This window comes from Leopardus geoffroyi, chromosome C3, assembly GCF_018350155.1.
Source record: "Leopardus geoffroyi isolate Oge1 chromosome C3, O.geoffroyi_Oge1_pat1.0, whole genome shotgun sequence".
In the NCBI taxonomy this organism is placed as follows: Eukaryota; Metazoa; Chordata; class Mammalia; order Carnivora; family Felidae; genus Leopardus; species Leopardus geoffroyi.
Genome location: NC_059338.1, coordinates 46018947 through 46045875, shown reverse-complemented (window position 1 = coordinate 46045875; position 26929 = coordinate 46018947). Strand labels below are relative to the sequence as shown.

General features: G+C 39.7%; 1 protein-coding gene across 1 annotated transcript in view; it reads left to right on the top strand.

Moving 5' to 3' along the window:
* Nucleotides 1–9738: 9738 nt before the first annotated feature.
* The window catches only part of NIBAN1 (niban apoptosis regulator 1), a 153018-nt gene continuing 135827 nt past the window's right edge, over nt 9739–26929 (top strand). The window contains exon 1 of the mRNA XM_045452675.1: nt 9739–9962. Within this exon, the coding sequence (XP_045308631.1) occupies nt 9908–9962 (55 nt within the window). The 5' untranslated portion in view covers nt 9739–9907. The remainder of the gene's footprint in view (nt 9963–26929) is intronic.

Here is a 26929-nt window from a genome sequence, read left to right as displayed (position 1 = left end):
CTGTCAGCATAGAGCCCCATGCGGGCCTCGAGTCCACGAACCATGAGATCATGACCTGAGCCAAAGTTGGACACTCAACTGACTGAGCCACCCAGGAGCCCCCTTAAAGATTTTTTTTTTAAAAGTAATCTCTACACACCCAATGTGGGGCTTGAACCTACAACCCAGAGATCAAGACTTGCACACTCTATTGACTGAGCCAGCCAGGTGCCCATACAATGAAGAAATTTTAAAAGAAAGGTCACCTGAAATTCCATCTGGCTCAGTCCACAATGACTATGCCTTATAACTTATGGCAATTACAGGAAAAACCTTATTGCACCAAAGATTTGTATCTATTGTAGAACATTTATTCATTCATTCATCAAACCTTTACTGAGTGCTGACCATAAGCCTGGCACTGTTGTAGGCACCGGAGGTCAAGTCATAGCCATCAAAATTATAGCGCATCAGTCTCAACAAACAAACTCAGAAAGTTGAGACTATCCTTGTCCTCCAGCAGTTTTTCTACTGATATTTCACTTTCTTAGTATTACTTAGTTTATCTACCCTGGGCTCCCTCAAATTTATTATTGCTCTTCCAGTAGTTAATTTCCAAGAATTCTAGCATTCAGTGATAGAATTTATGTGGCTATAGCTTTAATAGCACCATGTAAAACAAAGCTATTAAGGTTGCTGAATTTCTGCCAATCTGATTTAGTTCTTTTAAAAAAATTTTTTTAATGTTTATTTTTAAAAACCTTTTTAAATGCTTATTTTTGAGAGAGAGAGAGAGAGAGAGAGAGACAGAGGTGAGTGGGGGAGGGGCAGAGAGAGAGAGAGAGAGAGAGGGAGACACAGAATCCAAAACAGACTCCAAGCTCTGAGCTGTCAGCACAGAGCCTGGCGTGGGGCTTGAACTCCGGAATAGCAAGATCATGACCTAGGCTGAAGACAGATGTTTAACCAACTAAGCCACCCAGGTGCCCCTAATGTTTATTTATTTTTGAGAGAGAGAGAGAGAGAGAGACAAAGCACAGGCAAGAGGGGGCAGAGAGAGAGGGAGACACAGAATCCGAAGCAGGTTCCAGGATCTGAGCTGTCAGCAGAGAGCCCTACACAGCGCTAGAACCCATGACCTGAGCCGAAGTCAGACACTCAACCAACTGAGCCACCCAGGAGCCCCTGATTTGGTTCTAATCCAACCTTTGCCATGCTTCCCAATTTACCTGCAGCATGTTTTGAACTAAAATTTCAAACTTTATGAGTTAAGTTTTTTAAAAAATGAATAAAATGAGAGTAATAAGGGACTATATTCATACATATTCAGGTCATGAACTGCAGAAGGACTGTTAATTCTCATGTCAAAATTTGAGACAGCTAATCTTAAATCTGAATTGGAATTAGTGTATATGTAGGGCCAGTAATTAATCAAATGTCTAGAGTGAAAATAAATCACTTTCAAAACTGACTACTGAGAATAAGAAATGACTGAGAAAAGTAAATTGTTATATATTGTGCTGCCATTTGTTGGCATACACCGCAAATCGCTCATAGAAAGTAATGCTTACTTATACCTGCTTTAATCAATTCTACAAAGGGATACAGTATAGCTATATCACGTTTTATTCTTGCATATAAGCACTACATTTAAGGTCTTATGTTGGTCAAAATGGTTTTGGTTAGGAAGGAGGACAGAAATCCAGTTCAGATTTGTTTAACAAACAAAAATGGGAAGGATCTATTGTTTCACAGAACTGTGCAAACCAGGACTCAATTAATGTGATGTCATCTGAGATTTATTTTCTCTCAATCAGGGGTTCTCCTTTTGGTAGACAAATATCTGGTAGCAGCTCAGGATTACTATCCTCCCAGTTCATCAACCTTAGGGGAAATAAACAGTCTTTTTCAGTAGTTGCTAATAGAATAATCCTGGGCAAGATCCCGATTTTCCCAGGTGGGAAACAGATTAACCAAATATATTTTAAAGGCCCTCATGTTCCTAGATTACTCTTTTCTCCTGCAAAACTGCTATCCCTTCAGTGAACTGATATTAGCTAAATTTTAAAAGGATGTAATCTGATTAAATAGATTCACTTTAAGGTATTTAATATGATAGTTTTATCATTTGCAACCTAAATGAACTAATAATTGCCTCAGTGTCAAAATAAGAAGGCATTTAATGCATCATGGATGAAGACTGCTTTAATCAGGTGTAAGTCATCGTGTATTTTTTCCATACACGAGGCATATAAATCTGGACGTCTCTGCCCTACTACCCATACGATATACGAGTGCAAATATTTGGGGATGAATCAGGGGGATGCTGCGTGAGTGGTCTGCCCTTGGTTCAGGTCATAAGGGGTGCGTTGTCTGTAGAGAACAGAAAAGCAATAAAACTAAGTCAGTTTTCATTTTTTTAAATTATCACATACAGAAATTATAAACGATGTCAGTGATGTAGTGCCCCTCCCCACCCTAATGGACCAGTCCCACTGTTCCTGCATCCCCTTGGGGTGCCTCGCCAATTCTTCCTTCCATCTCTCCGTTCAAGCACACCAGAATAGAAGTCAGAGCCCTGGAATATTATTTTTCACAACTATTGGTACCTGACTAGAAGAATTAATGTGTTTCATGACTTGCACTATAAAGAGTGAACTGTGACTCTGAGAGGAAAAAATCAAAAGGCTGCTTTACAAAATAGATTATAACTGCTGTCAGAATGTGTGTTATAAGCAGTAAGTTTAAGCTTGTATAATAAAATAATAGAATTAGCACCCCAAATAAATTCAACAGGAAAATTCTGGAAAAGCAATTCATTTGTCAGCTGAGCACAAGAACTTTGTAAGAAATAGGTGAATAATGCCAAATGACTGGTAAACTAATTTAAGTGCAAGCATAGGAATTTGATTTGGACCAGAGTCTGTCATTTTCCTCATTGCCATTGGAGCCCTCACCCCACACGGAGTATCACTGCTGGTCCAGCAGGTGGCACTCTTCCCTTTGTGCACTAGTACTAAACTAACACCTTGCCCAAGTACAAGGGAGTTTACAGTCTTGCCTTCAGAACCAGTAGAATCTGCTTATCTATGGCAATAATAGGTTATTGCTTATACAAGGGCAACTGTGTTGGTCTGGTCTTTGTCACATTTGAAGATGGATACCTAAACATCTAAATGCCCCCCTGGTTCTAGAGTTTGTCATCCTTAGTTCTAAGCCTTCATTAGTTTCCGTTAAAATACGTCTACTTCTAATGACTAAGATATTATGCAATGCTAGAGAGCTACATAAAATTGTGATGATTCATATTTGAAAAGTACGTTGGCACATACCTATACAGTCAATTAATCTACAACAAAGGAGGCAAAAATATACAATGGGGAAAAGACAGTCTTTTCAATAAATGATATTGGGAAAACTGGACAGCTATATGCAAAAGAATGAAACTGGACCACTTCCTTGCACCATACACAAAAATAAACTCAAGATGGATTAAAGACCTAAATGTTAAGACCTAAATCCATATACTCCTAAAAGAAAACATAGGTAGTAATGTCTTGGACGTGGGCTTTAGCAACATATTCATGGCTATGTTTCTTCAGACAAGGAAACAAAAGCAAAAATAAGCTACTGGCACTAGACCAAAATAACCAAAATAAAAAGCTTTTGCACAGCAAAGGAAACCAATACAGAAGGAATAAACAAAACAAAAAAGAAACCTAGTGAGTGGGGAAGAGATTTGCAAATGATTTATCCATTAAGTGTTAATGTCTAAAATATATAAAGAACTTATACAACTCAACACTAAAAAAACAATCAGCTTAAAAAATGGTCATAGGACCTCAATAGACATTTTCCAAAGAAAATATATAGATGGCCAACAGACACATGAAAAGGTGTTCAGCATTACCCATTACCAGGGAAATGCAAATCAAAAGCGCAATGATATATCAGCTCATACCAGTCAGTATGGCTAGTATCAAAAAGACAAAACAAGTGATGGTGAGGATGTGGAGAAAAGGGAACTCTCATGAACTGTTGGTGGGAATGTAAATTGGTGTAGCCACTGTGGGAAACAGCATGGAGGTTCCTCAGAAAATGATGGGGTGCCTGGGTGACTCAGTCGGTTAAGCATTCAGCTTCAGTTCAGGTCATGATCTTCCGGTTCGTGAGTTCGAGCCCCACATCAGGCTCTGTGCTGACAGTTCAGAGCCTGGAGCCTGCTTCAGATTCTGTGTCTTCCTCTCCCTCTGCCCCTCCCCTGCTCGTGCTCTGTCTCTCTCTCAAAAATAAATAAACATTAAAAAATATATATTAAACAAAAAAAAATGAGAAGGGAATGTTAAGGGAAGATTGGAGGGTGCTGAAGACCAATGTAATTGATTTTACAATTTGTAGATGGTTGGCCAATCTTCAAAGAAGATAACTGAATAAAGAACATAAGGAAGTACATTTAATAAGCAAACTGTGTTTAATTTGCAATGTGTGTTAGACTAAGTGGGTCAATGTCTTCAATATATTAAAAACTCTTCCAAATCAATAAGAATAAAAAATAAAGGGGTGCCTGGGTGGCTCACTCAGTTAAGGAACTGACTCTTGGTATTGGCTCAGGTCATGATCTTCCAGTTTGTGGGTTCAAGTCCCGCTTAGGACTCTGCACAAATAGCGAGAAGCCTGCTTGGGATTCTTTCTCTCTTCCCTCTCTCTCTGCCTCTCCCCGACTTGAGTACGTGTGCATGCTCACATATTCTCTCTCTCCCAAAACCAATAAATAAACATTTAAAAAAATCAATAGAAAAACAGAAAAGTATCAGAATAACCTGTATATCCAGAAAGTCCATGGAAAAACAATGAATCTTTCTCTTTAAGCATTTCATAATTAAATCACAGGATGTGATACTTATTTTGGCTCCTAAATTACCAAATATTTAAATGATTAATGAGGGGTACCTGGGTGGCTCAGTCGGTTAAGCATCCGACTTCGGCTCATAGTTTGTACATTCCCACCAACAGTTCGTGAGAGTTCCCTTTTCTCCACATCCTCACCATCACTTGTTTTGTCTTTTTGATACTAGCCATTCTGATATATCATTGCGCTTTTGATTTGCATTTCCCTGGTAATGGGTAATGCTGAACACTTTTTCATGTGTCTGTTGGCCATCTATATATTTTCTTTGGAAAATGTCTATTGAGGTCCTATGACCTTCGGCCCCCTGCGTCGGGCTCTGTGCTGACAGCTCGGAGCCTGGAGCCTGCTTTGGATTCTGTGTCTCCCTCTCTCTCTGCCCCTCCTCTGCTCATGCTCTGTCTCTCTCACTCTGTCAAAAATAAATAAATATTAAAAAAATTTTTTTAAATGACTAATGAAAATAATGATGATAATTAAAAAAAGATATGAAAATACCCAATGTGACTGAGAAGTAGGGAAACAAGCATGCATACATTGCTGCCAGACAGGTGATTTAAGTTACATTTATACAATGAACTGTTATTGACCTAGATCTAGACATTTATTTAAATGGAAATACTCCAAATGAAAAATTACAACACAGATTATAGAATATATAAAGAGCATCACCTCATTTTGGTTATTAAGTAACTATAAATAAGTTTTTATATAATTATAAATTAGAGTTGCACTTATGTTGTGTAAATCTGTAGGAATCTATACCAAAATGGTGATTGGGATTACCTAAAGATTTTGATGTTGGGATTTGCATGCTTTTCCCCCCTTTTTTCTTTTTGTCAATAGTTTCTAATTTTTTATAGTAAGACCTGGATTATTTATGTAAATAAACAAAAGATTTAATATAAAAGTGGTAGTACAGCAGTTAAGTGGGTGAATTCTGGAGTTTGATAAACCCAGGTGACAGATGACCTTTGCTATATTCCTTAAAGTTCTTTTTTTAAATTAAGTGTATTTATTTTGAGAGAGAGAGTGGGGAAGGGGCAGAGAGAGGGGGAGAGAGAGAAAAATCCCAGGCAGGCTCTGCAGTGCAGAGCCTGATGCGGGGCTGGAACTCACACACCACAAGATCGGGACCGGAGCCAAAGTCCGACGCTTAACCAACTGAGCCACCCAGACACCAGATTTCTTAAACTTCCTAACCTTGATTCTCTCGTGTTTAAATGGTGATAATAACGTGCCTACTTCAATCAGTTTTTGCGAAGATGAAGCTAGATAACTTGTATGACCTACCATGTGTGCTTCTCATACAATCAAGTAATTACAGAGCTCCTGCCCCTACATTACACAGCAGTACAAGCTCCCTGGGGAAATGCAGAGAAGTGTGAGATTGTCCCTGCTGTGCAGGCAGTTAAATGCCCACATAGAGAGATGTCACTTACTCAAATGAGAACATGGCAAACAAGGGGTTCATAGTTCTAGGACATGTAAGAGAATCCCTGAACACATGCACATTTTAAAGGTACTAAATGTTGGGGCGCCTGGGTGGCTCAGTCAGTTGAGCGTCCAACTTCGGCTCAGGTTATGATCTCATGGTTCATGACTTTGAGCCCCACGTCGGGCTCTGTGCTAACAGCTCAGAGCCTGGAGCCTGCCTCAGATTCTGTGTTCCCCTCTCTCTCTGCCCCACCCCTGCTTGTGTGCTGTCTCTCTCTGTCTTTCAAAAATGAATGAACATAAAAAAAGTGTTTTTAAATAAATAAATAAAGGTACTAAATGTCTATTAATCTAATTTGCTCCTTTGAAAAAGGTAATCTAACTGGGTGAATTTTATGGTATATGAATTATATCTCAATTAAGATGTTTCAAGGGTAATCATTTTAATATGTGCTCTTGACCTGAAAGAAGTGGTCTTAAGAGTATCTTAATACAGGGGCACCTGGGTGGCTTGGTTGGTTAAGCATCCAACTCTTGATTTAGGCTCAGGTCATGATCTCACGGTTCGTGACTTCAAGGCCTGTATTAGGCTCTACGTTGACTGCGCATAGCTTACTTGGGATTCTCTCTCTCCCTCTCTCTGCCCCTCCTCTGCTCATTCTCTCTCTCTCTCTCAAAATAACTAAATAAAACTTAAAAAAAATCTTAAATAAAAAAGAGTATTTTAATACAAAATACATTAATGTAGTACAAAAACTAACATTGCATAGGAAATTTTCTAAACTAGCTGATTTGAATCGTATGAAGTTGACTCTGCTTCATAAAGTTATTGAATTGCTTGGAGACTCATTTTTAGTGTGTGATTAATAAAATGGTGCCCACATAGGATTTGCAAATATTAAATACTGTAACTAAAATAATGAATTCCTTATTTTTTCCTGTAAACTGGTTTGGGAAAAGGAGCTTTATTTGTTTGGGGAAAAAAAATGGGAGCAGAAGTTCTTTTTTAATGTAATATCAATGATTTGCAAGGTCTAATTAAAATTCCCCTTTCTCTAAAGACTTGCTGCCTTGACCACTCTTGTTGTTACTGATAATAACAATCCTAGCTTCCATTTATTGAACACTTACTATGTTCCTGGGAATATGTTAAGTGTTTCACAGACCTGATCAGATGTAATTTTGATGACAGCACATAAGGGAAGTGTTATAAGCTCCGTCTAATAGATAGAGAGACTGAAACAAGTAAGTTAAGCTCTTTGACAGGGTCACATGGCGACTAAGTTATCAGGCTAGGATTTGAGGCTGAGACTGTGATTACAAAGCTTGTTGCTACTACACACATACAAATCCTTCCTTTTACCTGTTCCATCTGTGAGTGCTACAAATGAGCAACAAAGGAGAGACGAGAATAATCAGTCTTTTCTCAGATTGTTCCCAAACCAGAGGTGACAAGCCAAAACTCTGGCAGAGGATCCAAATCAGTTTTCTTCAACAACAATAACAGCATTCTGATGCACAATTATAGCTATTTATACAAGAAAAGGTATTACTACCCTGGGAAGATATACTTAATTCTAAGAGCTAACTTAAAATATTGAGAAAAAAGTTGAACATTGAAGAGTTTAAATTATTGAGTAGTTACCTGGAAATGCTATTTATTCATTGAGATTCACAGCTTTCATTGAGTCCAGATTCTATATTATATATTTCACTCATTCACTTATTCAATGGTTATTTATTGAACACCTATATGCCAGGTGCTGTTCTAGGCATTTGAGATACATCAGAGAACATGAGCAAAAATCCCTGCCCTTAAAGAAAAAAAATGAATAATAATATACATATAAAAGAAACAAGAAACAACATCAACAAAGAAAATCCCCAACCTTACGGAGTTTCCGTTTCAGTGGGGACAGATAAAGAAGCATATCAGATGATGCTAAGTGAAATGAATAATAATAATGAAGTGGAGTGGAGTAAGGAGTGGAGAGAGATGAGGGCTGGTGTATAAATGGGGTAAAAAAAAATGCTTCTTTTGAAGTGTTAAGCATTTAAGCAGAGATTTGAATAAAATGAGAGACTTAGAGAGTGAACCAGGTGAATATCTGAGGGAAGAGCATCCCAGGCGAACCAAGAGCACATGCAACGGTGGTGTATCCTAGAAGAGCAAAAAGGCCAGGGGGGCCAACCAGAGAGCAAAGGGGAGAGTGGTGGTAGGTGAGGGCAGAGAGCAAGGGGGGCCTGGTGTCAGCGACAGACTGGGGCTTTTTCTCTGAAGGAGGAGGACCAGTCAGGAGGCTAGTGTAATCATCCAGGTGAGAAATGATGAGTGTCACAGCAGTGGGGGGTGGGGGGTGAGAAATGGTTGGATACTGGATATATTCTGAAAGCAGAAAAGAGAGGATTTATTGAAGGATTAGAGTGTAGGGTGAGAGAGATTGGGTGTGAGGTGTGAGAAATCTTTGTGTTAAAATGCTAGTTAATTAACTTTTGAGGGCAGAGCCTCTGAGTCCTGCTCAGGCCTGGTTCTTCTGTGTACAGGCCACTCGACCTTGGAGGTTAAGTCAATAGGAGTCACTGAAACTCTGATTACTAAGAATAGGAAGAAATGCATGGTGACCCTTCTGCCCCAGTGGAGTCTTATTTGGGAGAGGCTGCCAAGCTAAATAGTGGTTGTGGGAAAAGACTAGATGCCCTTTCTGATGAACTATTTCCAGTTTGCTGAGGGGAAGAACTGGACCTAAAGGTGTAGGAACAGACTCTGATGGGGTTTTCAGAAGTTTCAGGACTAGGAACATATTGCAGGACCCAGCCTTAGGTTTTTCCTGGTTTTCTATTTCTTTCTTTTTTTCCCTTCATTCCCCAACCACTCCTTGGTCTAACATCATGGCTGAAGGAAGGTACAGTTTACTGTCGGTTCTCAAACCTTAGCAGGCCTCAGAATTTCCTGGAATGCCCTGAGAAAAACACAGATTGCTGGGCCCACTCCTGGAGTTTCTAACCGGGGCGCGGGGTGTGTGTGTGTGTGTGTGTGTGTGTGTGTGTGTGTGTGTGTGTGTTTAGAGGGTACACAGGGGTGGGGGAGCTGAAATTTTGCATCTGTAACAAGTTCTTAGGTGATGCTTGCGAACTGCTGCTTCTAGTACCAGAGGGCGTGCAAAGCAACGTCTTTAATTCCACCTCGTGACATGTGAGTGGCGAAGGTTCCAGTTCACAGAGGTTTCCAGTCACTAGGGAAATTGTGCACTTACCCCACGGTGTTTTCTCGGCTGCCCATAACCCGGGGAAAGAAGCAAAGGCCGGCGAGGAGAAGGAACGAGCGGGCAGTCTTTCCAGACTGGACGTCCCCTCGGAGCTCCCCAGCGAAGCCAGGGAGGGAAGACAGCCCCCAGGCCAGCCCACAGATCCTCAGAGGGCGCGCGCGGACCTGGAGGAGGCGCCCCAGAAGGCGGCGCCTCTCGGAGGAAGTTTGTCCTTTAACTGCAGAGCCGGGTTCGCCGTCGCAGCAACCTCCAGGAGCGAGCAGCGGGCGCCCACGGGAGCCGTCAGTGTCGCCCCGGGTGCATCGCGCGCACCGCGGCCATGGGCGGCTCGGCCTCTAGCCTGCTGGACGAGGGCAAGTGCACCTACATCCGAGGTACGCGGGCGCGGGGGGCTTGCCGGGGGCGGGACGCCCGCCCGGGGGGCCTGCACCGCCGCGCGGACCCTGACCCCAGAGGGCGCGTAGCCAGCCGGTGCCGGACCCGCCCTCCACCTGAGGCGAGCTACCGGCGGGCGTGGGGACCTCGGGAGCGTACGGCGCCTCGCGGGGCCAGCTCTTTCCCAGCTCCGGGGCCGCACGCCTGGGCTCGGGCGGGGCTGCACTTCGGCCGGGGGCCCGCCGGCGGGGGATGCTCTGGGAAGCGCCGCGGCACGGTGGTGGGAGGCAGGTGCAGGCCGAGGGGTGGGGGCGCGACCCCGTTTTTTCCGCTCAGCCCGCCTTGGGGTCTGATCAGCACCTGGCCCAGAAACACCTCACCCTTGCCTCAGTTCTGGGCTCTTTCTGAACTTGCCCAAAGAGAGCCACGGGGATATCCCTCGTTTCTGGAGACTTCCCGGGGGATTCCCGGCCTATACGGCAGAATTTCCCTCCTGGTAACGTTGGCCTGTTTTTGTAAAACGCGGCGTCGGCCACATCTCTTCACTGGAACTTCAGATCACTTGTGGATGATTTCATCAGAGGCAGAAAGGACAGTGTCATTATGCTCCCAGGTTACACGGTTTCTTTCCCTCTCCGGAGACGGGAGGGTGGGGGGGGGGGGGGAACAAAAGAGGAACATTGGCATATTTTGTAACAGTTAGCTAAAGTAATAGATGGGGAGAAATTCATTTGGGGAGACTTTCAGACATAGTGACTCACTGGAGAGTCTGAGGCAGAAAAACAAAACAACAACATACACAAACCCAACAACAGCAACAAAAAACTTTAGAAAACAAAACAAAACAAAAACCCAGACTAAATGGAAACTGCAGAAAATCGTGACTCTATCTCCTGGGTGTATTTGACCCCATCTCTCTATTCTGCAGCAAATCTTGCCCACAACCACTACCTATTTAGTTATCTTGTGAATTTAGTATTTTTCTGGCTTTAGAAATACCTTCTAAACTAAGTATTGAACTGTACGTTTTACCCTAATTCTGTAAAGAAATGGTTAAGTTCTTCCTGTTTAAGTTCTCTTTCTGGCCCCCTGAACTTTCCTGATAGGAAAGCACTTATTTAGTGTCCTTATTCCATATTTGTTTTCAGTCACCACAATATTTAAAATCATTTTAAAAGGATATCAAATCAGGGCACTTGAGAGCCATGTAATTGACTTTCCAGATTCCTGCTCTGGTGCTTGTGGAGGCAGAGAGGATCATCGACAGCCCATTCTGTCAGGGGATAAATCTTGGTCAAGTATTCCTTTGCTGTAGTTTATTTAAAATGGGAGAAAGATGGATGGCTTATTTATATTAGTTAAACAGCTAAACTAAGGCTGCCTTAGTCTTACAAATTTGGCCATGTGCTTATTTTCACCAGTGTGTAAGGGACTGAAAGAACAATGTAGTAGAACATAGTGAGGAGGGGTTTGCATTTAGTTATTTGCAAAATATGTTTATGCCATTTATTTTATAAGACTTCCTTTCACTGCAAAGCTTAGAGACACCTAAAGTTGAATCATGGCCATCTACAGTAATCATCGGAAGTCCAGCAATGTAAGGGATTAATGTTCTTAAAGACTTCATGGTCATGACAGTTGGTGCAAGCCTTGTATTCATGTGAAAAGAAAATGTGTTACCCTTTTATTTTATTGTGAATTTAAATTTTTACCCTCACAAAAGTATGAGACGGCTAGTGCACAGAAAGGACTTGTAATGAATATGTTCTGAATGCATAAAACTATAGCAGAGTGTGTGACAGTCATTACATCCACAAGTCTTGTTCAATTTTATCTCCTTATTCTTTGGGAGGACACTTTCAAGTTATGTACGGGCAGAGGGAAGAGAAGAGTTAAAGTTAGAATACCTCCAGAGAAAATGAGACGTTGCCTCATTTGAGAATACTAGTCTTGCCAAAAGAGAAAAGAGCATTGGAAAAATGCATGGTGTTGTGAATTGTTAGTGCATGAGCACATGAAGGTCATGAGGCTGTGATTTCCTGATGGTTTTGAAGCCTCAGATCCCTGTAAAAAAATTATATATATGTGTATATATATATATATACACACACATATGTGTGTATATATATGTATACACATGTATGTATATATACACACATATGTGTGTATACATACATACATACATGTGTATACATACATATACACACATGTATATATGTATATATATACGTATATACATATATACATGTATATATGTATATACGTATATGTGTGTGTATATATATATGTATATATATGGTCCTATCTTCTCTGATTTGCCCATCATTTAGCCCATAAATATTCTCAAGTTTTGATTTAATTATAAGCAGAACAATCGAAAATATGACAGTAAGGTTTAAATACAATTTTATGACCTATTTCTCATAAAGGAGCTGCCAGTGAAATATTATAGATTTGAAAGCCCCTGTAGCTGATTCAATAACTTTCCTTCAAGCTTGATAAACTTTGCTAACATATGGAGAATAACTAGTCAGTATATTTGGAGTCAGTTTTGTTAACTTAATCTTGTATGTGTTATAAGCAGCTTACTTCTGGTATGCTAATGAGTCTGAATCAGCATTTGCTTTTAGACAAATCGTTTAACAGCTGCCGTTCAGTTTGTGTGCATCGAAACTTTGTGTTAACAGTGATGCTCATCACATGGTTGTTTTGAAAATACATTATTTCTTAGGATTTAGTGAATTTCCAGGCGAAGGGATATCAGAAGTATTGAGGAGTTACTTCATTTCTAAAGATGCTTTGAAAATTATTACCACACTCATGTTTCCTGGCACAGAATACATTTTTAGGATTGCTTCTGGAAACTTTCAGTAATTTCACTTGATACGATGTTTCAATTAATAAATAATTCTAAGACCAGGTTGTAATCATAGGGACAGTGTTATCTGTTAGCCCTCAGTGTTGCTTTTAGCACTGACTTAAAAGGGTCTTCTTTCAATGAGAAAGAAAGCTCATAAATTATCCAGGCACCGGTGATCAACTTAGGGCACTTTGCTCTCTTTATGCCACGTTTCCTTTTACTTTTTAAACTTTGATATGCAAAAATGAACTATAGCTTCAAAACACACAATGCCTTCCTGTTTGAGAAATAATTATATTTCCTTTTAAAAATTGCCACTGGATTGTTAATGAATCAAAACAAAACAAAACAAAAAAGAACCTGAAAACTCCCTCCTAAATCCTTGTGTAGAGTCAGAATAAGTACTGGAAAATCAGTGCCACAGCTGAGAATTGTGGGAGACACGGGCCTCGGTGGGGACTGGCAGACACGTGGAGGCCTGGTAGCAGCAAGTGGCAGGAAAACCGTTCTTTTCCTAGACTTAACTGCAGAGTGTGTCCCAGTTAACCCGTAAGGGCCCAATGGCTTCCAGTGAAATGCTTATCGGTGATCTGATGCTTATAAAGAAAATGAGTTTCAGCTTAAAAACAACTTGTATTTCTCATAGGGGGATTTTCTCATACTTGTACCGTAAGGGTTCACATGGGTGGCAGTATATGAAATTTATGCTCAGAACAGTGTCTGGAGTGATGTCTCCACAGACAGGATGAATGGAAGATAGGGAGAACTGTACATGTTTGTAGTCTACTTAATCTAGATGTATATAGTACTAGTCTACACATTTGCCTGTTCTTCAGTCGTAATTTGTGGGTAGGAGACGGGCATAAGAACTGGTCTGATTTATATGGATATTATGACAGTGTAATCTGAGAGTCCAGTTTATCTCGCTAGAAATGGCAGTATATTGTCATGGGTAATTAGGATATGGAGCGTGGGTAGGCACAATTAGACATCAACCCAACATCTTTCCCCCATTCCTCTTTCAAACAGAACCGCACTTTTATTTGGGGACTGAATGTCCCCTCTGTAAAGCCATGTGTCCCAGAGAGGCTAGCCCCACTTACGGCTTTTGAGGGGTGGGTGCAGATTGGCCCGTGCCTATCACGGTGCTGTGTTCTCCTTGCCAGTGATTATATGCGGCATGGGATTCTGATGCAGTGTGGCCAGTGAGGCTTGAAGGGAGGTTGACTGGCTGTTTCTAAGAAAGTTTTCTTCCCTTTTTAAAAGGAGACAAAGGGTTGAGACATATTCTTCCCTTCCTTCTTCTTTTGGACTTTGTTGCGTTTGAATGTGATGCCTGGAACTAAGTAGGAAGGGAGCTAGCTCAAAGACATAGCCACCATTGGAGCACTGCCAGGCCAACGTAGTCTCAGAGAAGAGAAGCTAGAGCCCGGGCACACCTTGCTGATCGCCTCTCTATCCTACTCATGCGTACTTTTTGTTGTGTAATATACTAAATCCTCTTTGAGTAGGGGTGGTAGAGAGTGCTGGTTATCCCCCAATATCATTCTTCCCTTTTTTTTTTTTTTAGTTTTTATTTACTTAAGTAATCTCTACACCCAATGTTGGGCTTGAACTCATGACTCTGAGATCAAGAGTCGCATGCTCCTCCAGCTGAGCCAGGCATGTGCCCCTTCCTTACTTTTAAAAATAATAGAACCTCTATAGGGTGCCTGGGTGACTTGGTTGGTTAAGCGACTGGCTCTTGATTTGGGCTCGGGTCATGATCTTATGGTTCGTGAGTTCGAGCTCCTCATGGAGCCCCACGTGGAGCACCATGTCCAGCCCCACATTGGGCTCCCCCACTAACAGTGCAGAGCCTGCTTGGGATTCTCTCTCTCTTCCTCTCTCTCTGCACCTCCCCTGCCCATGAGCCCCTGCTCTCTCTCAAAATAAATAGACTTAAAAAAAAACTTCTAGAAGTTCTTTAGAACTTCTAAATGTTAGCTGGCCATGTGAACTTCCAGAGTAAAAATATTTCCCAGGCGTCTTTTCAACTAGATGGGGTCATATAACTGAGTTTTGGTAAGGGGTATAGGTAGACATGTTGTATGCTCTTTCCAGAAAGTAACTTTAAAGGGAAAGAGTGTGCCCTTCTGTGTCCTTTTCTTCATACTATTGGCTAGATGGTGATAGTGGCTGGAACAGCGTCTTTCACTATGAGGTGTCCTTTTAAGAAGGAGTTCATGCAGCATGGAGTCAGTGGACAGAAGGAGCCTAGGTTCACGTGGTAGAACCTCCATACCAGCACTGAGCCTTCATAAGAGAGAAATAAAGTTCTATCTTATTTAAGCCAGTGTTATCTGTGTTACTATATTCCACAGACACATCTTACTCTGATTGTCTCTAGTACTTGTGCCCCCAAATGCCATAACCAGTGCACTAAGTGCTGCCTTGTTGAGTCCCTTTAAGAAAAATTCATCAGAAGAAAGTAGGAAGTCAGTAAAGATTCTGCCATTAGTATCGGTGTTAGTTCTTAATTTGTAGAAGGGAATGGATTCTCCTGGGAAGTGAGGAATTACAGCTGCCCAGGTGGGAATAGCAGGGATGGGAGAAAGAAGGAGAGGGTGCCCAGTGTAAATAACACAAAAACATATGCTGATCACATTATATTTTGATAAAAAATCATGCCAAATGCATGCCAAACTACTGACAAAGCTAGAAGGAGTTTCTAATTAGGAAAACTATTGCCAATTGGTAATTTCTAGTGGCAACAATAACTTTCTACTACCTTTAGTCTTTCTTTAGTATGAATTGAGAGTTTCTTAAAATCATCAAAAATAAACACTAGACCGAGACAAATTAACATATTCTCCTATTTTTGTGGAAGAAACAGTGACCTTCCCTCCTGGGCTCCAATTCATGCCTTGATGAACCTCATAGAGTCAGACACTGAATCAAGATCTGGTCTCAATGAAACATTTCTTTTTTTCTATGGACACTGGCAGTGAGAGAACTACACCATCAATGGTGCTGTAGTAATGGTAATTGCTAAAATGACAATGGTGATTCTTTTTATTGTTTTATTTATTTTTGCTGGACTACTGAACTGATTGATTGTAGTTGTACTCTATTGTAATCTTTGGGAAATTCTGAACTGGGTTCCCAGGTAGAAAGTGCAACAGCAAGAGCTCAATTTGTAATGGTTTCTAATCCAATTAAAATAAATGTACAGTGAAAATTTCACAAAATACCCAGTGTGAATTATGGCAGTGAATTTTAATCTCCTAATCAGATTATTTATTTATTTATTTATTTAATTTTATTTTTTAAAATTTACATCCAAATTAGTTAGCATATAGTGCAACAATGATTTCAGGAGTAGATTCCTTAGTGCCCCTTACCCATTTAGCCCATCCCCCCTCCCACACGCCCTCCATTAACCCTCAGTTTGTTCTCCATATTTATGAGTCTCTTCTGTTTTGTCCCCCTCCCTGTTTTTATACTGTTTTTGTTTCCCTTCCCTTATGTTCATCTGTTTTGTCTCTTAAAGTCCTCATATGAGTGAAGTCATATGATTTTTGTCTTTCTCTGACTAATTTCACTTAGCATAATCCCCTCCAGTTCCATCCATGTAGTTGCAAATGGCAAGATTTCATTCTTTTTGATTGCCAAGTAATACTCCATTGTGTGTATATATATCACATCTTCTTTATCCATTCATCCATCGATGGACATTTGGGCTCTTTCCATACTTTGGCTATTGTTGATAGTGCTGCTATAAACATGGGGGTGCATGTGTCCCTTCCAAACAACACACCTGTATTCCTTGGATAAATGCCTAGTAGGGCACAATTGCTGGGTCGTAGGATAGTTCTATTTTTAGTTTTTGAGGAATCTCCATACTGTTTTCCAGAATGACTGCACCAGCTTGCATTCCCACCAACAATGCAAAAGAGATCCTCTTTCTCTGCATCCTCGCCAACATCTGTTGTTGCCTGAGTTGTTAATGTTAGCCATTCTGACAGGTGTCAGGTGGTATCTCATTGTGGTTTTGATTTGTATTTCCCTGATGATGAGTGATGTGGAGCATTTTTTCATGTGTCAATTGGCCATCTGGATGTCTTCTGTGGAGAAGTGTCTATTCATGTCTTTTGCCCATTTCTTCACTGGATTATTTGTTTTTGGGGTGTTGAGTTTGATAAGTTCTTTATAGATTTTGGATACTAACCCTTTATCTGATATGTCGTTTGCAAATATCTTCTCCCATTCTGTCGGTTGCCTTTTAGTTTTGCTGATTGTTTCCTTCGCTGTGCTGAAGCTTGTTATTTTGATGAGGTCCGAGTAGTTCATTTTTGCTTTTGTTTCCCTTGCCTCCGGAGATGTGTTGAGTAAGAAGTTGCTGCGGCCAAGATCAAAGAGGTTTTTGCCTGCTTTCTCCTCGAGAATTTTGATGGCTTCCTGTCTTATATTGAGGTCTTTCATCCATTTTGAGTTTATTTTTGTGTCTGGTGTAAGAAAGTGGTCCAGGTTCATTCTTCTGCATGTTGCTGTCCAGTTTTCCCAGCACTACTTGCTGAAGAGACTGTCTTTATTCCATTGGATATTCTTTTCTGCTTTGTCAAAGATTAGTTGGCCATACGTTTGTGGGCCCATTTCTGGGTTCTCTATTCTGTTCCATTGATGTGTCTGTTCTTGTGCCAGTACCATACTATCTTGATGATGACAGCTTTGTAGTATAGCTTGAAGTATGAGATTGTGATGCCTCCTGCTTTGGTTTTGTTTTTCAAGATCGCTTTGGCTATTTGGGGTCTTTTCTGGTTCCATACCAATTTTAGGATTATTTGTTCTAGCTCTGTGAAGAATGCTGGTGTTACTTTGATAGGGATTGCATTGAATATGTAGATTGCTTTGGGTAGTATTGACATTTTAACAATATTTGTTCTTCCTATCCAGAAGCATGGAATCTTTTTCCATTTTTTTGTGTCTTCTTCAATTTCTTTCATAATCGTTCTATAGTTTTCAGTGTATAGACTTTTCACCTCTTTGGTTAAATTTATTCCTAGGTATTTTATGGTTTTTTTTTTTTAATTAAAAAAATGTTTAGTTTGAGAGAGCATGGATACTCATGAGGAGGAGGGACAGAGGTAGAGAGAGAGAGAATCCCAAACTGGTTCTGCGCTGTCAGGGCAGACCCTGACAAATGGTGAGATCATGACCTGAGCCAAAATCAAGAGTTGGATGTTCAACTGACTGAGCCACCCAGGTGCCCCAGATATTTTAATTTAATTTAATTTTTTTTTTTTGTCAGCAAAGCTAGGTGACATCATTCTAAGAAGAAAGGTACATGCAGCAATGTGCACTGGTAAATGTAAAATGAAGTCAGAAGTAAAGACAAAAGAATAAAAAACAGAATTCATATGCTACAGTCTGTTTAAAGCACTTTAGAAAAACATAGGACACAAAGGCTAAAGTTCTAACAGTTCCAAACTAAAACACACACACACACACACACACACACAAATGCAATACAGATTTTCTCCTTTGAAACTGGAAAATTCATTTTAAAAAGAGACTAGCAAGTTGCTGCCAATAAGAAAGTGCAGGCCAGCTTATAAAAGTGCTGCTGCTGCTTCTTCTTCTTCTTCTTCTTCTTCTTCTTCTTCTTCTTCTTTTTTGTATACATAGTATACATAGTTTTGTATACATAGTTTTTCTCACTCTGAGGAGAAAAGATTTAGAGATATGAAAGCAATTAATTCAGTTTTGCAAATTGCAAGGTCTGGGACCCAAAGAAATTTATATTTCTGTGCTTGCTATTATTTAGATGTTTATGTCTGTAGGATAAGAATACATTAAGAGTTTTAAGTAGGAGCTCCTAAGCAATTTTTAAAAAGTCCATAGTCTGAAGGAATTTTGGAAGAAGAGTAAATATCTCTGTGCCAAACCATGTGGATTTGGATTTTCTTTTTTCTTGTAAAGCTATTTATTTTTTTATTTTATTTATTTTATTTTATTTTAACATAAAACACAAGCTCAGAAAATCACACAAAACAAATGTATAGCATAGTGAATCACTTTAAGGTAAATATCCATGTGGCCATCACCTAGGTCAAGAAATGGAAAGAACTTCACTAGCCATTCCAGAGGCTTCCACATACTCCCTCCCAGTCCTAAATCACTTTGTTTTCTCCCACAGTGACCACTATTTTTAGTTCTCTATTGCTGCCTAACAAACTACCCCCAAGAGATACTGGCTCTTTAAACAACGGTTAATTTGCTCACACTTCTGCTATCTGCCCTGGCTTCAACTGGGTGGTTGTACATCTCATATTTTACAAGTGGTCATTCCTGTGGCTGCATTCAGTTGGTGGATGGACTGGTGGCCAGACTCAAATGGGAAGGCTTTCTTTCTTTGTAGGTGGCCTTTCTACATGGTCTGTCCTGTAGGGTACTGAGGTGGGGTTTTTTTTTGTGTTTTTGTTTTTTTTGGTAATATTTATTTTTGAGAGAGACAGAGACAGAGTGTGAGCGGGGGAGGGGCAGAAAGAAAGGGAGACATAATCTAAAGCAGGCTCCAGGCTCTGAGCAAGCTGTCAGCACGGAGCCTGATGCGGGGCTCGAAGTCACAAACCGCAAGGTCATGACCTGAGCTGAAGCCGGACTCTTAACCAACTGAGCCACCCAGGTGCCACTAAGGTACTGAGCTTTTTAAATGGTGGGTCAGGGTTTTCAAGAGTGCTATGGCTTCTAGAAGCTGCCAGAGTTTCTTAAGGCTTTGGACTGGAATGGCATGGGATTACTCTGCTACATTCTATTGGTTAAAGCAAGTTTTGGGACTAGCCCAGATTAAAGAGGAGGGGACTCCACAAAGTCATGAATAACGTGAGTTGTGCTTCATCAGAGAATTACTTCCATAATAGACTACGTACCACACCACTAATCCTAGACTTTAGAGTAATGACTTCCTTACATTTCCTTACAGTTTTATCACCCCACAATGCCTTTTTAAACTCTATAGTTTAGTCCTGGCCACTTAAAAAATATCTCTTTTAATCCACAGGTTTCCCTTACAACTTTTTTACTTGCAAATTATCTGTAGGAGGATCCAGGCTATTTGAAAGGTAGAGTTTTCTACGGTCTGGAATTTGCTCCTGGTGCAGGTCGACACGTTTCTTCTAGATTTTGTACACATTGACAGAGTGATAGTGAGACTTGATCAGACTCAGAGTAAAGACTTTTGTCAAGACTATGGGTTGTGCTGTGGTCTTCATTTGGAGGTATATAACATCTGGTTGTCTCTTCTTGTGATGCTAGCAACCATTGATGCTCATTGCCAGAACCCATGAATTCACTGGGGTTTGAAAAATTGTTATATGCTAATTATGTCATTTTGTTCTCATCTATTAGCTGGAATCATTTTATAGAATGGTACTTTTTGTAATCTACAGTTTTGTTACCCCTTGTTATAGTTTGTATAGGAAAGGCAGGATAAAAACTTAATCCCTTTTATTTACCATTTTCAAGATAATTTATTGTTTTCCTGTCATTCCCCAAAGATGATCAATTAATTTATTTAAAAAATTTTTTCGTTTTATTTATTTGAGAAGGAGAGAGATAGAGAGAGCAGGAGAGAGAGACAGAGGGAGAGAGAATCTTAAGCAGGCTTCATACTGTCAGCCCAGATCCTGTCGCAAGGCTTGATTTCATGACCTTGGGATCATTACCTGAGCTGAAACCAAGAGTTGGACACTCAACCGACTGAGCCTCCTGGGCACCCCAGTGATCAATTAATTTAGAAAAATATTAATTTCAGCTCAGGTTATGATCTCAGGATTTTAGGATTGAGCCCTGCACCAGGCTCTGTGCTGAGTGTGGAGGCTCCTTAAGACTCTCTCTCTCCCTCTGCCTCTCTCCCCCCTGCTCTCTCTAAAGTAAAAAAATATATATTATTGTGAACTCATGAATTCCATTGTAATTCTTATCCTTATTGAAGCTTGAATTTCCCATCATTGGGAATGAAAACCTCTTCAAGTTGGCTCCTGAATCCTTTTGAAATTACCCTAGTAGTATTTAATAGCTTCCTTGCCATCTGGTAGATCAAGATGTTCTAAGCTCATCCTGTTGATATCCTACCCTGTACCTGGAATATGCAATATCTATAAGAAGCCTGATTTATTTTAGTGGGAAATGGTATTTCAAGATGACAGTTTGGGCCTAGGAAAGCTCATTGCAATGACAGGTTGGCCATTGTTTCTGTGCCTATTTAGTGAATAGAACTAGGAAAAAGTGTTTTCTACATTATCTTTCTATCTATTCTTTTCCTTGGTTCTCAATTCTATCACAAGATTATAGAATTAAATATCCCCAAATTCTCATTTGATGCATTCCCCCTAATACAAACAATAACCTCAGACAACACAAATACTACCACCACCAGTTATGATTGTAGAAAATGATTGAACAAATTGTTTTAAGAAGTAGTAACACAGTTTTTGTATATGCTATCCAAATTCTCCTCCAATTTTATTTTATTATTTTACTATGTCAGAGTATATAAGTATTATGTTCTCTTTTCTCATTTACTCTTGTTTTACAAGTAAGTATTATTCAATACATTGGTCCTTATATTGACGTCTCTCTGGTGTTTGAGACTCATTATCTAGTAGATGCCTTAAGAGCTCATGGAAACATAAAGAATGACAACATACTAATTTAGTGGATCAGTGGTATCACCAAAAGTCAGCTTGTTTGTATCTTTCTACTCTCTGTGCACTAGTTCTCCTTATGGTTAAAAGATGACCAGAGCATCAGAAAGTATCACATTCTTAGGTAAATCAAGAGACTAAAAGGAGGACTATCTATTCTGTGAATTTGTTTATATGAGCAAACCTTTCCCAGATGGCTTACTAGGAGACTCCTCTATATATTCCACTGATCAGAATTTGGGTCACACAATCCTTCCTAAGCCATCACTGACAAGTGTATGGAATTATCATGATTTGGTTAGACTCATCCAGATTCACCCCTGGACCAGGGCTAGAGTCAAACTTCTCTGAAGCACATGGCTATAGGGAGGATCTTGGATAACTGAACAAAATCAGGTTCAGTTACCAAGGAATAAGCATGAATGGCTATTAGACAGATAACCAACATTATGAGTTTTGATAAATATCATGAAGGGAATTAAAAGGGTACTGGGACAGAAAACTAATGGCACTGATAGGGCAAGGAGATGAGATATGCTTAAGATATGGTGCTCAGGAGGGTAATAAGTTACTATCCACGTGAAGAACCAGGAGGAGAATATTTTGAGTAGAGAGAATGGTATATAGAAGGGGATGGAGGAGAAGGAACTTGAAGGTCCTGAAGAACAGGTGGAATGACTGGAGTGTAGTGAGCAAGAGGGAGAAGAGTTTGATGGGAGGGGATTCTGCACAGCGCTTATTACTAACAGACGTATGATACATTTATTTGTTAATTTTTTATTGCTTGCCTGCCATCACTACAATATAAGCTCCCTGAAATCAGGGCCTCTGTTTTCATTCACTGCTCTATTCTCAGCAAATGCATCAACGTCTGGTACATAGTTTATTATCAATAATTATTTGCTTATAAATGAATGAAAGTTGAAAAAATTTAAAAATTTCAACGAATATCCTAAAAAATAAGGTAAGTGTTGAGTTTACAAAACAAGTTTAGGATGCAATGAAGAAATGAAAGTACTATATAAGAAATAGCTCTTGGAAATTACAAATCTGATGATCAGAATTTTTAAAAACCCAGATGTTGCTTTGGAAAAAAAAGTTGAGGGAATCTTGCAGAAAATAGAACAAAAAGATCAAATGATGACAATATTAAAAAAAAATACTTAAAGGGTCTGGATGCCTGGGTGGCTCAGTCAGTTAAGCATCTGACTCTTGATTTTGGCTCAGGTCATGGTCTCACAATTTGTGGGTTTAAGCCTCACATCAGGCTCTGTTCTGACAGTGTGGAGCCTGCTTAGGATTCTCTCTCTCCCTCTCTCTCTGCCCCTCCCATGGTCTCTCTCTCTCTCTCAAAATAAGTAAACTTAAAAAAATTAAAAGGTCAATCCAAAAACCTTAATATGTGACTCACAGAAGTCCCACAAAAATAGGAAGACGCATAGGGTACAGAGTCTTCAGTAGTAGCGAGCAGAAGTTACCCTGCAAGACTGATTTGGACCTGCTTTAATAATAAATGTAAAAGCAAACCTCAGAAGGATCAAACTGATCCTAAGTAACTTAACTGCATGCCTAAACAAAGTTCAACATTCTTTATAAAAATACAAAAAAAAAATACACATTCATAAAACAAGTGAGCAAAAGAGGAAAAAGAGAGAGAGAAAGAAATCAAGAAACAGACTCTTAATTATACAGAACAGACTGATGGTTACCAGAGTGGGGTGGGGAGGAAGGATGGATTAAATAGGTGATGGGGATTAAGGAGTTACACTTGTCATGATGAGCACCAGTAAAGCATGGAATTGTTGAATCACTATATTGTGCACCTGAAACTAATATAACACTGTATGTTAACTAACTGGAATTAAAATAAAAACTTAAAAAAAAAAAAGAATAGAGATACATAGTTGTTTCTAGTTGGAGTCTTCTGATGAGAACTCCAATTGAAGTATTTTTCTGTGTTGGTGTCTGGATTGGTATCATCTCAGTGTGGGAACTTTAAAGTTGACTAAGGAATAGGTGATCACTAAGGATTCCTTTATTCATCTCAGTGACTCTGTTTCATGCAATGTGAGTTCTCATATTTTCTATAAGGGTTGGTTGATGAATAAAGAATTTGTCATAGTTGTTTTATTGGAAAAAAATACACATTCAACAATGCAAAATTCACAATACCCAGCATCCAATCCAGAATTACCAGGCAAATAAAAATATCCATAACTCTAAGGGAAAAAAAATCCATCAATAGAAACTGACTTCGGAATTGTAGACATGATGAAATCAGAAGACAAGGATGTTGAGATGGCTTTTATAAATATGTTCCATATGCTAAAGCAGAGGAAAACATGAACATGATGAGAAGGGAAATAGAAGATATAAAAAATGATTGTCTCCAGTCTTTAGGAAAGAGCAATATGACTACTATGTTTTTGAAGTCTGTTGGGACATCTGTTGGAAAATGTAGCTGAACTATCTGCTACCAACACTCCCAGTCGACCTGGGAGAGGAGCAGATTGCAGATCGGCATGAGGAGCTGCTGACATGGGGCTGGGTTGGGTCCTGGACAGATGAGCAGGGGTCAACTCAGAAACGAAGGGAAATTGTGGCTATTCTTTCAAAAAGGGCACTGTTAGTAGCGGACATGTGCCATTACTTCTGGCAAGTGACAATTCTATACATACAGGGCAAGTGACAATTTCTATAATTAGCTCCCAAGAATTCAGAGGGTTCCCCCCACCCCAGTTTGGATTAAACATGTTTGTTTAAAAAATTATTTCCTATGTAAGTCATGCTTGAATGAGTTAGATAGATATGCCTGAAGCAAATATGCCTGATATGCCTGAGCAAAACAGACACAGGCTTAGAGTTGGAATGAAGATAAATTTTATTAGCAATAATAGCAAATGTGTAATATCTGGAGTATAAATATTTGAAATGTTTTTGTTGGAAAGTAATTAATCAGTGACATTAATTGAAATGTGCTACTTAAAGTAAATAAGAATTATAGAGCATGACTAAGACCTGTGCCTGTCAACTGGGATGTTGATTCTTAACTAAAAATGGTAACTCCTGGTCTGAGGAATGATAATGATAAAAATAACTGTAAACATGAACATTTATTGAGTGTCTGCTATGTGCCCGGCAAGTGAATGTCTCAGAAAAAAGGTAATAGGATGTCAAATGTTCTTACAGAAATTCCAGGTCTTGTCCACAAAGCTTAAAAAAAATTTTTTTTTGTTTTAAGTTTATTTATTTATTTTGAGAGAGAGAGTGAGAGGCTGAGAGAAGAGAGAGAGAATCCCAAGGAGGTTCCGCACTGCCAGCGCAGAGCCTGATACAGGACTTGAACCCATGAACCACGAGATCATGACCTGAGCCGAAACCAAGAGTTCTACACTTAACTGACTGAGTCATCCAGGTGCCCCCACAAAGCTTTTTCTTTAATGGAAAGGAGTGCCGACTTGATAGGCTTTGAATAGTGTCTTGTCTACTTTAAATGAGCTAAACTTGTAGTTTATTTCTTGGTAGAAACTGAAACATTTACTAAACCCTTGATTCCATATCTTAATTCTAAATGACTAGTTTTCGAAGTGAGTACTTCCAGTGGATAAGATTATACATAGCATAGTCCAGAAATTAAAATTCATCTAAATGTTAGCAAAACATAATGTGGAGCTTATGTAGAAGCAGGAATAGTAGGTCACTTGTAATTAACTTTAAATAAAATGGTACCTTAGGCAACTTCTTCATTATTAAAGAAAATATTAATATTTGGGAAACAAGGCTCAAAAGACTCATAAATGGAGCTTTCACATTTTAAAAACAGGCATGATCCTCTCCTGAGGACTTGTCGAATCTGAAGTTGGATTCTCTGAAGATTTTGGATGTGTCCGCTGGCTGCCTTCAGTTTCCCATGTGTAAAATGCCCGGCAGTAATGGCCAGTGAGATAAAAGGAGGTCATAAATGAAGGTGATTTAATTCTTGGATTTCCCAATCCTACACGTATGCTAATTTGTTTTTACTATCAGTTAGGGTACCAGGCCTTCCCAGAGTAAATAATTGGCTTTCAGACACTGCCATATAATACCTGTCTCACACATTTGTTCTGAGGATTAATTAATGTTTAAAGTGTTTAAACACAAAATGCCTCTACAGAAGCAATGGCATTATAATTTGTTGGGACACTCTAGTATTATAATTAATACTAATTAGATTCTTTTCAACAGCATTTTGAATTCACAAATTACTGCATCTAAGGTATTCTTTATTCATTATGAAAGAGTCAGACACAATGGCTTCCATAGGAGCCTTTCAACAACTAGTCTCAAAATTACACACACACACACACACACACACACCCCTCCCCTCAAACCAAGGGAAGACAAAGCAAGACACCTTTCTAGGATCTGTCATGGGAGAGGAGTCCCAGTGGTGTTCCGGAGCTGGCTCACACTGACTGGCTGAATCTGGGCATCCCCTCCTTACTCAGAGTTCAGTGATGTCATGTTGGTAGCTTGAAATCAGCCATGCTGGATGGTTTTTTTGTTTTGTTTTGTTTTTTGTTCTTAGATCAGTTTATCAGCACATCACTGCCAGTGCCCTTCTCTTCAGTATATGGAATCTAGTTATATTCATACTCAATTGTCAGGGCCTGAAGCCAGATTTCAGTTATACATTAGTGCAGAGTGGGCTTAACTGCTGAAACTAATACCCACCCCCCCCCCCCCAATCCCCATGGCTCGACGTGATAACAATGTATATTTCAGTCATTACACAATCCAATGTGATTCCATGTGGGATAGAGAAGGGGAGTGGGTCATTCAGGAACCCATACTCTTTCCATCTAGGGCATTGTGGCACGGACCCCTTTAGCAGTCAGATGAAATCTATGGATCCTTTCTCAGAGTGACATTTTTTAAGTGAAAACAAAAATACACAGAATTACAAAAGAAACCAATTTTTTTGAAATGCAGATATCGGGGCGCCTGGGTGGCTCAGTCGGTTAAGTGTCCAACTTCAGCTCAGGTCATGATCTCATGGTTTGTGGGTTCAATCCCCACATCGGGCTCTAAACTGCTGGTGAGGAGCCTGCTTGGGATTCTCTCTCTCTCTCTCTCTCTCTCTCTCTCCCTCTTCTCCACTCATGCTCCTTCTCTGTCTCTCTCTCTCAAATAAATTTTAAAAATAAAAGAAATGCAGATATCAAAATATATTAAAAATCAGTGATATAATAAACATGTGCTTCTTTACTAATACATTCAGTGGCAAGGTCTCATGGTGGGTCTAATAACTGCTGTTACTTTGATGAAGTGCTATCTTAAGATGGGCAGCTAATAAAATGTGCTGTGAAAACATCTGTGATATCTATGGATGATAAAGTCACAAGTTACCAGAGGGGTGGGGTGGGGGGGATGGGTGAAA